Source organism: Budorcas taxicolor, chromosome 15, assembly GCF_023091745.1.
Source record: "Budorcas taxicolor isolate Tak-1 chromosome 15, Takin1.1, whole genome shotgun sequence".
Classification (NCBI taxonomy): domain Eukaryota; kingdom Metazoa; phylum Chordata; class Mammalia; order Artiodactyla; family Bovidae; genus Budorcas; species Budorcas taxicolor.
In genome coordinates, this window is record NC_068924.1 from 48,594,033 (window position 1) to 48,606,478 (window position 12,446).

A 12,446-nucleotide genomic window follows, 5' to 3' on the forward strand; every position below is an offset into this window, starting at 1 on the left:
GATGCAATTAGTACATACTACATGATTCTATTATATCAAGATCAAGAACAGAGAGAAGTAATTGTAGTGCTAGAAGTCAGAACAGTGGTTACCTCAGGAGAAGATATTGTAAGGATGAAGCATTAGGAAGCCTTCTGGGTTGGTGGCAAGGATGTATCAGCTGATCATGGAAGTGGTTATATAGGTATATATAGATGCCAGACTTAGCTGTACTCTGAAGTTTTGTGAACTTTATTAAATTTATAGTAAACTTACACTAAAAATAAATTTTAAATTTAGAAAGTCAAGATCAAACAAGAGAATTCCGCTCCTGCATACATTAATGCCAATTTTCCATAACTCCACTTTGCCCACTTTCCTCTTGACTGGCATCCCTGGACTTGAATGGGCCCACACCTGGATCTCCATCCCATTCTGCTGCCTTTATTTGACTGCTCTTTCTGGAAATACTTTGATACTGTTCATAGTCCTCACTGAGCCAAGCCTCCACGAGCCCATGTACTACTTCCTGTCCATGTTGTCCACCACCGACATTGGCTTATGCATCTCAACACTGGTGACAGTACTGGGAATCTTCTGGGTCAATGCCCGGGAAATCAGCTTCAATGCTTGCTTATCACAGATGTTCTTCATTCACCTCTTCACTTTCATGGAATCTTCGGTGCTCCTGGCTATGGCCTTTGACCGTTTTGTGGCCATTTGTAACCCCCTGAGATATGCTACCATTCTAACACACACGAGGATTGCACAGATTGGTCTAGCAGTCATCACCAGGGGGACAGTCATTCTGACACCACTAGTCCTGCTTCTTAAACGTCTAGCATTCTGCCATAGTCATGTGCTCCATCACTCCTACTGCTTCCACCCTGATGTGATGAAGCTCTCGTGTTCAGATACAAAGATCAATAGTGTATTTGGACTAACTGCAATTATCTCTACTGCTGGGGTGGACTCTGTCTTTATCCTGCTTTCGTATGTCTTGATCATTCGCTCGGTTCTCAACATTGCATCCCCAGAGGAGAAGAAGAAGGCCTTCAGCACCTGCATTTCTCATATCACTGCTGTGGCCATATTCTACATCCCTTTGATCAGCCTGTCTTTTGTTCACAGATTTGGAAAACATGCTCCATCTTATGTGCCCACACTCATTGCTAATGTATACTTGCTCATCCCTCCTGTGATGAATCCCATCATCTATAGTGTAAAAACAAAGCCAATTCAAAAAGCTATGCTCAAACTTTTACATTTCAAGGGAACTAATTTTTAACAATTCTGCTATCATAAATATCTATTTCAAAGTCAGTGAAGATTTATCACAAATTGGAGTTATCAGTTCAGTTCAGTTCAGTCGGTCAGTCGTGTCCGACTCTTTGTGACCCCATGAATCACAGCACGCCAGGCATCCCTGTCCATCAACAACTCCCAGAGTTCACCCAAATTCATGTGCATCGAGTCAGTGATGCCATCCAGGCATCTAATCCTCTGTCATCCCCTTCTCATCCTGGCCCCAATCCCTCCCAGCATCAGGGTCTTTTCCAATGAGTCAACTGTTTGCATGAGATGGCCAAAGTATTGGAGTTTCAGCCCCAGCATCATTCTTTCCAATGAACGCCCAGGACTGGTCTCCTTTAGGATGGACTGGTTGGATCTCCTTGCAGTCCAAGAGACTTGCAAGAGTCTTCTCCAGCATCAGAGTTCAAAAGTATCAATTCTTCAGCACTCAGTCATCTTCACAGTCCAACTCTCACATCCATACATGACCACTGAAAAAACCATAGCCTTGACTAGACAGACTTTGTTGGCAAAGTAATGTCTCTGCTTTTCAATATGCTCTCTAGGTTGGTCATAACTTTTCTTCCAAGGAATAAGCATCTTTTAATTTCATGACTGCAGTCACCATCTGCAGTGATTTTAGAGCCCAAAAAGATAAAGTCTGCCACTGTTCTCACTGTTTCCCCATCTATTTCCCATGAAATGATGGGACCAGATGCCATAATCTTCATTTTCTGAATGTTGAGCTTTAAGCCAACTTTTTCACTCTCCACTTTCACTTTCATCAAGAGGCTTTTTAGCTCCTCTTCACTTTCTGCCATAAGGGTGGTGTCATCTGCATATCTGAGGTTATTGATATTTTTCCCGGCAATCTTGATTCCAGCTTGTGCTTCTTCCAGCCTAGCGTCTCTCATGATGTACTCTACACAAAAGTTAAATAAGCAGGGTGACAGTATACAGCCTTGATGTACTCCTTTTCCTATTTGGAACCCGTCTGTTGTTCCTTGTCCAGTTCTAACTGTTACTTCCTGACCTGCATACAGGTTTCTCAAGAGGCAGGTCAGGTGGTCTGATATTCCCATCTCTTTCAGAATTTTCCACTAAGCATATGCAATTTTATAGTCCAGTGGAAATAAATATTATCCAATTCAGTTATTTCCATGATTTATTTAATGCCATCTAAGGCAATCTTACCTTTTACACCACTAAAATATGAATTCAGAATCTCACTATCTCTCAGTTAGCCTAATTTTACAGATGACTAACCAAATTTCTTTCTCTAATCATATTTTTGCCCCAAAACACCCATCATTCACTTTGAGATAATTTTCCAAATAGCTGAATCAATTTGTATTAAAATTTAAAAACAAACCAACAAGCATCCCTTTAATGGTTATTCCTCATTCACCAACTAAATGAAGAAGAAATTCCTGTCTGTGATGAATTCCTCCACAATTCTGGTTCAACTTTGCTATAAAGTTTAATCCATCTTTTTATCTCTTCACATATTCTGCAAAAGAAAATCAGTCTGCTAAATGCTCCATGAACTTCCAGATATTCAAGCTGGCTTTAGAAAAGGAAGAGGAACCAGAGATCAAATTGCCAGCATCTGCTGGATCATTGAAAAAGCAAGAGAGTTCCAGAAAAAACATTTATTTCTGCTTCATTGACTATGCCAAAGCCTTTAACTGTGTGGATCACAAGAAACTGTGGAAAACTCTGAGAGAGATGGGAATACCAGACCACCTGACCTACCTGTTGAGAAACCTATATGCAGGTCAGGAAGCAACAGTTAGAACTGGGCACGGAACAACAGACTTGTTCCAAGTAGGAAAAGGAGTATGTGAAGACTGTATATTGTCACCCTGCTTATTTAACTTCTATGCAGTGTACATCATGAGAAACGCTGGGCTGGAAGAAGTACAAGCTGGAATCAAGATTGCTGGGAGAAATATCAATAACCTCAGATATGCAGATGACACCACCCTTATGGCAGAAAGTGAAGAGGAGCTAAAAAGCCTCTTGATGAAAGTGAAAGTGGAGAGTGAAAAAGTTGGCTTAAAGCTCAACATTCAGAAAATGAAGATCATGGCATCTGGTCCCATCAGTTCATGGGAAATAGATGGGCAAACAGTGGCAGGCTTTATCTTTTTGGGCTCCAAAATCACTGCAGCTGGTAACTGCAGCCACAAAATTAAAAGATGCTTATTCCTTGGAAGGAAAGTTATGACCAACCTAGAAAGCATATTGAAAAGCAGAGACATTACTTTGCCAGCAAAGGTCTGTCTAGTCAAGATTATGGTTTTTCCAGTGGTCATGTATAGATACGAGAGTTGGACTGTGAAGAAAGCTGAGCGCCGAAGAATTGGTGCTTTTGAACTGTGGTGTTGGAGAAGGCTCTTGAGAGTCCCTTGGACAGCAAGGAGATCCAACCAGTCCATTCTGAAGGAGATCAGCCCTGGGATTTCTTTGGGAGGAATGATGCTAAAGCTGAAACTCCAGTATTTTGGCCACCTCAAGTGAAGAGTTGACTCATTGGAAAAGACCCTGATGCTGGGAGGGAGTGGGGGCCAGGATGAGAAGGGGATGACAGAGGAAGAGATGGCTGGATGGCATCACTGACTTGATGGACATGAGTCTGAGTGAACTCCTGGAGTTGGTGATGGACACAGAGGCCTGGCGTGCTGCGATTCGCAGGGTCACAAAGAGTCAGACACAACTGACTGACTGAACTGAACTGAACTGAAATGCTCCATCATGTACATGCAACTTTCCTAATGGTTGACTGTTTACTGTTTGTTTGATGTTTACTGTTGACTCCACTTCAATCCTGACAACTACAACTACAACTTGAAACTCTACTGATATCTCAAGGCTCCTCTTTAAATATCTTCTTCATTAAGATTTTCTGATTATTTTGGTGACATTTGATCTCTCCTTCCCATAATTTACCTTTTAAGTGCCTTATCTGTATACTTTTTGCCTTTAAATGTTTTGACCATACATTTGTATATATTTATTATACTTTCCACAAGGCTATAAATTCCCTAAATTTAAAAAAAAAAAATGCCTTGATTTTCTTTGAAACTTCTATGCCACATAGCAAAACGTCTCTCACAGAGCAGACGCAGTGATAGTTGTTGAGCTGAACTGAACATAATAGACTATCAAATTGTCCTTCTGAACAATTCCAGCGATAAGTTTTCAATTCAGTGTTTGGCATGTATAACATAAGAAATCGCTCTTATAACTTATCCCAGTTTTTCTGCCTGTGTTATCCAGTAATTGATCAGTTCTGAATTTCTCAATTATATAGAGAAAGGGTTATTTTGGAACTTGAGATTGCACTCTCAGGAACTTATCCCAGTTTCCATAAAGCTCAATTTGACTAAGAATAATTTAAGCCATTTTTAAAAAATTTAATGTGTTTTCCAGAACTGCTGCTGTTAGGTAAGTTTGGAAACTTTTTCCGATGCCAGAGACAAAAACTTATAAACCATCTTCAAATGCTCACTTTCCTTTTGCTTCTGCATGCAATGAATCTGTATTTCTTGACAGTTCTAACACCAAAATATCTTTCATCTACAACACTTAAGTTTCTACACTAAATTTTGGCTTCCTTTTAAATTTATAGACCTCTAGCATTGTCCCTTTTCCTCCTGTTTGCTATCAAGTAGTCAGAAAAAGGCTTTGCAAATGTCTTTTGAGTTAAATTTTAGTTATACAAGAAATAATAATAAATATATTCCCACTAATAAAAGATTTTATAGAAAGAGCCAAAATCCTCCTTGATATATTCCCTCAAGTTCAATCATTCCTAGGTATTAGCTCAGTGTGGTTTCAAACCTCATTGTCTATTTCTGTATATGTCTGTAGTATCTATTTGGTAAATTAGCACTGAGCTGCTACTTTGTATAGACATAGAAGTGCTTTGAAATGCTCTCTCGAAGATTTATTTCCCCAGACTCAATTAAATACCCTCCCTCAATTATTGTAGCTCATTGCCAAGCAACGCCCTGGATTTGTTAGTCTGATTGGTCCACTCTACTTCACTCCACTTCACTCTCTCACTTCTTCACAGGTGATGATAAGACAGTGGCACACTATGCCATCTGAGATATCACCAGCTCAGAGTTTTTCAGCCACAAAAGTAGAACAAATAAAACTAAGGACATGGTCACCTCAAATTACATTCTTATTCATTTTCCAGTAGTAACATGCACCTAGTATCTCTAACAAAACAGACTTTAGGTTGGATATTGAGACTATAAACGTGAACAAGATTAGCTTCTTACTTTAAGCGAGCTATTGCTTAGTAAGGAATATAATTTGCAAAGATGTAGTTGCATTAAGATGCTTATTAGAAATGTTCCTGCTTTCCAGGAGACAGTAAAAGACATAAACATTGACTCATTCAATCTACAAAGAACTTTAAATAGCAATTCTACTTTATTATAACCATGATATGAAATCATAAACCATGATACAGAAGTCGATAGGAACAAGCAAAATAAAAATGATAGGACCAAGTTAAAATGAGAAGTAATAACGTGGCATATTAATTTAGTTAATAATTCAATGGGAATGTTGTATCCACTATATATAATTTTAACTGACATTCAAATTTTAAAGAAAATGCCTCTTGTCTCTCATGTATTCCCCAAAGTCCTTTCCATAGGATTGTAATACAGGCTAGATACATATTGATGGATGGGCATCTTATTAAAAATACAGATCCCTGGTTCATCCATACAGTGGTTGCTAAGAAGAGCTATCAAGCCACAGAAGACATTGACGAACCTTAAATGGATACTATAAAGTGAAAGTAATCGATCTGAAAAAACTATGTATTATATAATTCCAACTATATGACATTTTGGCAAAAGGTAAAACCATGGAGACAAGAACTTAGGGAGAGGGAAGGATGAATAGATGGAGCAGAGAGAACTTTTAGGGCAATTAGATACTATGATGGTGAATACATGTCATTATGCATTTGTCAAAATATGTACCATGAACCACGCCGAGAATGAATCGTAATGTAAACTATGAACATTGAATGATAATGGTGTGTCAGTGTTGGTTTATTGATTGCAACAAATATATCACTTTGGCGAGGGATGTTGATGGTGGGGGAGGCTGTGCATGTGTTAGAGTGGGATGTATATGGCATTGTGTAATTTCCACTTAATTTTTAAAACTAATTGGTGAAACTTATTTTTAGCTGTGCTGGATCTTCGTTGCTGTGTGGCCTTTTCTCTGGTTGGAGCAAGCAGGGGCTACTCTCTAGGTGTGGTGCACGGGCTTCTCACTGTGGTGGTTTCTCTTGTTGAGCGGCACAGTCTCTAAATTGCGTGGGCTTCAATAGTTGTGGTTCCTGGACTCCAGAGCACAGACTCAATAGTTGTGGTGGATGGGCTTCATTGCTCCACAGCATGTGGGATCTTCCCGGACCACAGATGGAACCCGCATCTCCTGCATTGGTGGGTGGATTCTTTACAACTGAGCCACCATGGAGAGCCTTCACTTGATTTTGATATGAAACTACAACTGCTCTAAAATAATCAAAATCTAGGGATTTTTCTGGCTCCAGTGGTTAAGACTTTGCCTTCCAATGCAGGGGATCTGTGTTTGATCCCTGGTCAGGGAGCTAAGCTGCCACCTGCCTCATGGACAGAAAACTAAAAACATAAAACAGAATCAGTGTTGCAACAGATTCAATAAAGACTTCAAAAAAATTTTTTTAATGTACAAAAATTCACCTTCCTTCAATCCCCCTCCAGAATATATTATTTTACCAGTTCTGGCTTAAGAATCTATATCTATAATATGATTCCTCAGGTATATCTAAAAGTTAGCCGGTTTGGGGAGCCACTGAGATATAACAGGATACAACAAGGTGTTGTACAATATCTGTGGTATCTTCGTTATCTCATGTGAAGGAAAATTTAAATCTTCCTCTGTGTGAAATATGTGCTATGTGATAAGTGGCTTAAGTCATGTCTGACTCTGTGCAACCCTATAGACTGTAGCCAACCAGGCTCCTCCATCCTTGGGATTCTCCAGGCAAGAATACTGGAGCAGGTTGCCATGCCCTCCTCCAGGGGATCATCCGACCCAGGGATCAAACCCTAGTCTCCTGAGTGTCCTGCATTCCAGGCTGATTCTTTACCATGGAGCCACTGGGGAAATCCTGTCTGTGGAATAACCAGATCTAAAATCCTAGTATAGGAGGATGATGTTTTTCCTTCTCCAAAGCATGCATGGAAACTGTATTCGCAGACTTCTCATGTTTATTCAATATTTATATTTTCCTGTTATATAATTTCAATATGAACCATTGTAAGTCAAAAAGAAAACAACCTCAGCAATCGTAGTACACCAAACATTGTGGGAGAGCAAGCCAATTTAGGCATGCAGAGTGACTCTGAAGAATGAAGGTGGCAAAACAAGCAAACACAACTGGCCAGAGAGAGCCCTTAGGAATAGGGTTTTCTGATGGGTAAATGAGTCTCCCGAGAGTGGGTTCTTCATAGAGAACCTCTACTCTGGGAACTGAAGGAGATCACATAGCCCTGTCTCTTCCTCACTCTCTTCACTTGATGTAAGTACAAGGGCATCAGAGAGACATGGATGTGTATTAATGTTGGAAGGTTTATGTAGACTCATTTTGCTGTAAGAGATTTGGCTTCTTCAGGGGAAATATTTTTAAGAGGAAATTATAATAGCCATGCAAACAAAAGATGTTGTAGAATTGCCTTTTATTTAAGAATTTACCATAGGATGTGCTCCTGAAACGATCACAACATTGTTAATCAGCTATATTCCATTACCTGAAAACAATAAAATAGCACTTTATTGTTTTCAGTGCAGCTTAGAAATAAAAAACAGATATTCTTTCCAATGTACTGAATCTCCATTCTGAAAAATTTATAAGCAATGAAATTCTGAAAATCAAAAAGTAATCCAGGTTATGTGATCAATTAGAAAACTGACTAGGAGTCCTTAGATACCTAAAATATATTATTCATGGTACTGAATATGGAGAGCTCAAATAGCCCAAAGAGCTGAATTTCAGTCATCAATGTATAATTCTGCCATGAAAAGTGAGATTTGATTTCTTTAAGTTAAAATATTGACTATGGGATATCTGGGGTCATATGCTCAAATCCTGGTGTTGAGCTTCAAAGTGATAAATAATTTATCTGAAACAATAGTGATTTATTAGTAGTAGAGCATGAAAGTTTCATTACTATCTTCCTTGTAACAATATTGTTCCATTCAGAATAACAGACTATAATACTCTTCAAGAGATTAAGATATTCAAGCCAGACTGATATCAAAGAGATGCATTTGAAGTCACTTAACTTAGGTTAAATATGCCAGCAGTGACTATGGAAATGAATAGGACTAATTTTTAGTATTTTAGCTCAAGTCTATGATTCCAGTAGGTCTCATTATACAATGTTAATCTTGCCAGTCATCTTAATAATTTAGCATGTGACAAAATAATGCTTTTTCATCTCCCTTGAATGTTGATAAGGAAATGTTATAAGTAGAACAATAGAAATCAGAACACACACCAAAAAATCTATAAAACACCAAGTGTTTGAAATGCTAATGTCTATGCATTTACACAATTATTTAGAGACAAAGAAAGATGACAGCATATGGCTGTTGAAGAAAATAATCACATGAATAATTGACATTTTAGTAATCTGCATATATATGTAACATAGAAGTTTATTTATTTAATGTTTTTCTACCAATTTTACCACCATCGAGAAGCATTGGTATGTACCATTGTGGACTTTAACAAATTTTGAATATACCAAGATGGAATTCAAAGCCTAGCTTTTCCATTGTATGAAATATTACAAAATTTATTTATCTAATTTTTACTTTCCTGGATGAAAAGCCTGAGTCTTAAAAACAATATGATTTTCAAATTAAATGAATCTTCACTTAAAGAGCTAAATAACAGGCCTGACATACTGTGGAATTCTATGAATGATAGGTCTTAACTTCCTTTCAAAATAACTCTAACTATTAATATCTCCAGTTTACCAATGTTATCAAGAATATCCTGTCCTCTGATTTCAAAATTTTTGCATATCAATTTTTCATGATGCCAGAAAACTGAGTGAGAAATTGATTTAATTTTACTTAATATACCTTTCCATCAAATAATTATAAAATTAATAGAACATTAACCATTTTATATCATGACAGTAGCCATTCCATAATCAATAAAACATGCACTTGAATTTTTCTGTATGTGGAGCCCTTTTAGAATCTCTCATATATTTAAGATACTAAGTAGTGTCCATAACCATGTACCATTGAAGTCTTTTTAAATTGCAACTGAATAGAACAAGAAAACAATCACGGAGATGACTAATTCAATCACCTTAATATATCAACATCAAATGACAAGACCAAAGACGTGGCTATTCTGAACAAAAACTGAGCAGCCTCAGATGTAAGATATGTTAGGATCTCAGTAGTGTAGTGTAGTGAAGTCACTCAGTCGTGTCCGACTCTTTGCGACCCCATGGACTGTAGCCTACCAGGCTCCTCCGTCTATGGGATTTTCCAGGCAAGAGTACTGGAGTGGGTTGCCATTTCCTTCTCCAAGGATCTCAGTAGCCTATAAGAACAGGAATAAAATTTGAGACTGGATAGCAATAATAGCTGGGGATTAAAAATAAAAGTAGTCACAAGAGGCATCTCAAACTAAGATTTGGAGCCAAAAATGTTTCAGTCACTAAGGAAGTAAAATCATGTAGGCATAACACAGCTATAGGAGTATATTCTCCAAATTAAGTGGTTTGAGAATCATGTTTCCAATATACATGAGTGACCAATGGAATTCCAGTCAATGACTGGGACTATGAGGAAGTCATCCAATCTTCAAGAGGCAAAGAGAAGAAAATTAAGAATATACACAGCACCACCAGATTGGCTTAGTGAGGATCTTAGCAAGAGTTTGCAGTACACAAGGGGACTAGATCAGAGTTAAGTCAACATGTGAAAGAGAAAAAACAAATACTTTCAGGACATAACTTACATAACAAAAAAATCCACTGGTGGAACTGGAAGTTCAAATATATTATTTACTTTGAGAAAGCCAGGCTCTGTAAGGGTATTGTTCTGAGACTGCAGGCAAGTAAAGGGTGGTGATAACTGCAATAAGACTAGGCTGAAGAGGGAGTATCTAATACCAGGTATCTGCACACCTTACTCTTAACCCTGAAATTTAATATAGTTGCCTCTGAAAGGAGTAATTGCTAAAGGCAATATCACAGAAAATTATCTTAACCAGTTATGTTTCAACACAACTACAATGACAACAGACATAAAAGGAAAAAAATAAAGATCAGAAATGTAACTCTAGATTAGAAATAACCCAATCAATTCAGGGGTAAGATTCATTGACCAAGAAATAATAAATTAGGATATTTCAACATGTATAAAATTATTTCCTTAAAAAATTGCTTCCTAGAAAACTATATATTTTTAAATGTATGATAAAGTTTCACAATAATGTACTAGAATTAATACAAATATTCTAGCATATGATATATTTTTATTAAGTAATACATCTTTCTTTTATAACCTATTATTACTTTGAGGTCTCCATTAACTTCTCGGTATTTTCAGATTATCTTGATCCAATTCTCCTTTATGTAGGAAGTACAAAGAAAGGGGGGGAAAAACTCTTAGGATCAAAGTGGAAGATGACAAAAAGTACTCTTGAGATATTATTAAAAATGCCCTCTTTGTTATTACAAATCAGGAGACAAGAGAAGTTCAGTACAGCAAAGAAACTAAAGACTAGAGAGCAAAAAAGTGGAGATAAGGTCCTAAGGAAAATCTCCAATTTGATTTATCTAACTGTAGTTAATAAAAATCATAATGAATTTACTGAATGGTGTTTTCATTTATCATTATAGGACATTTTATTTCAACACTATTATTTATCCATAGTATAAATGTCACCTTTTCCTAACATTACTTCCTCTCCTCTGATCTTTTTACTGATGGGAGTTCCAGGACTAGAAGCTGCCCATGCCTGGTTTCCCATCCCTTTCTGCTGTCTCTGCATAACTGCCTTATCTGGGAATGGTGTAATTCTATTTGTCATCATCCATGAGTCAAGTCTCCCACAGACCTGGGATTGTGTATTTCAACACTAGTCACCATGCTGGGCATATTCTGGTTCAATGCAAGACAGATCAGTTTCTATGTCTGTGTTGCCCAGACATTCTTTTTTCAACTTTTTACTGTCATGGAGCCTTCAGTGCTCCTGGCAGTGGCCTTTGATCGCTTCATTGCTACATGTAACCCACTGAGATGTGCTACCATTCTGATTGATTCCAGAATTATCAAAGTATGGTTTGCCATCTTAGTCAGAGGCACAGTGATTCTAGTGCCTATGGCCCTACTTCTTAAATATCTATCCTTCTGAAAAATCCATGTGCTCCATCATTCTTATTGCTTCCATCCTGATGTAATCCAGCTTTCATGTTCTGACAATAAGATCAACAGTGTTTAAGGACTTATTGTCCTCATAGTTACTGCCGGAGTGGTCTCCATCTTTATCTTTCTCTCCTATGTCTTGATTATTAAGGCCAAGCTGAGCATTACATTGCTCTCATTAGCTTGTGCTTTGCCCATAGATTTGGGGAAAAGGCACCTCCTTATGCATACATTCTTATGGCCAATGTGTATTTGCTTATTCCACCAGTGATGAATCCCATTATCTACAGTGTGAAAACCAAACAGATCATTAGAACCATTAAAAAGGTCCTTTTTCCCAAGGGATTTGAGTTTGATTCTAACAACTCTGTAATAAAAGCTACTCCTTAGCTATGACTTCTAAAACCTAGTATAGTTAATATCATCTATTCTATCTAACTCAAAAGCAAAAAAAGTAGAAGTTTGGATGGGTGGGATGGGGATGTAGTTTGGTGAAAATTTACCTTTTTTTAGTGTTTAAATTTTATTTATTTATTTATTTTAATTGAAGTTTAGTTGTACAATATTATAAAAGTTACAGGTGTATGATACAGTGATTTACAATTTTTAAGGCTTATACTCCATTTATAGTTGTTATAAAATATTGACTATATTCCCCATGTTGCACAGTACATTCTTGTAGCTTATTTCAT

General features: G+C 37.4%; 1 protein-coding gene and 1 pseudogene across 1 annotated transcript; both read left to right on the plus strand.

Moving 5' to 3' along the window:
• Positions 1 to 322: 322 nt before the first annotated feature.
• On the plus strand, positions 323 to 1,267 carry LOC128059900 (olfactory receptor 51F1-like). The gene has a single exon (XM_052652162.1). It carries the CDS (start codon positions 323 to 325, stop codon positions 1,265 to 1,267), a length of 945 nt encoding a protein of 314 aa, XP_052508122.1.
• A 10,000-nt stretch (positions 1,268 to 11,267) lies between these two features.
• LOC128059901 (olfactory receptor 51F2-like) lies at positions 11,268 to 12,144 on the plus strand (annotated as a pseudogene).
• The last annotated feature ends 302 nt before the right edge of the window (positions 12,145 to 12,446 follow it).

Bases quoted from the DNA above. Each gene is read 5' to 3' on its own strand.
- LOC128059900 (XM_052652162.1), top strand. From the start codon at position 323: ATGCCAATTTTCCATAACTCCACTTTGCCCACTTTCCTCTTGACTGGC.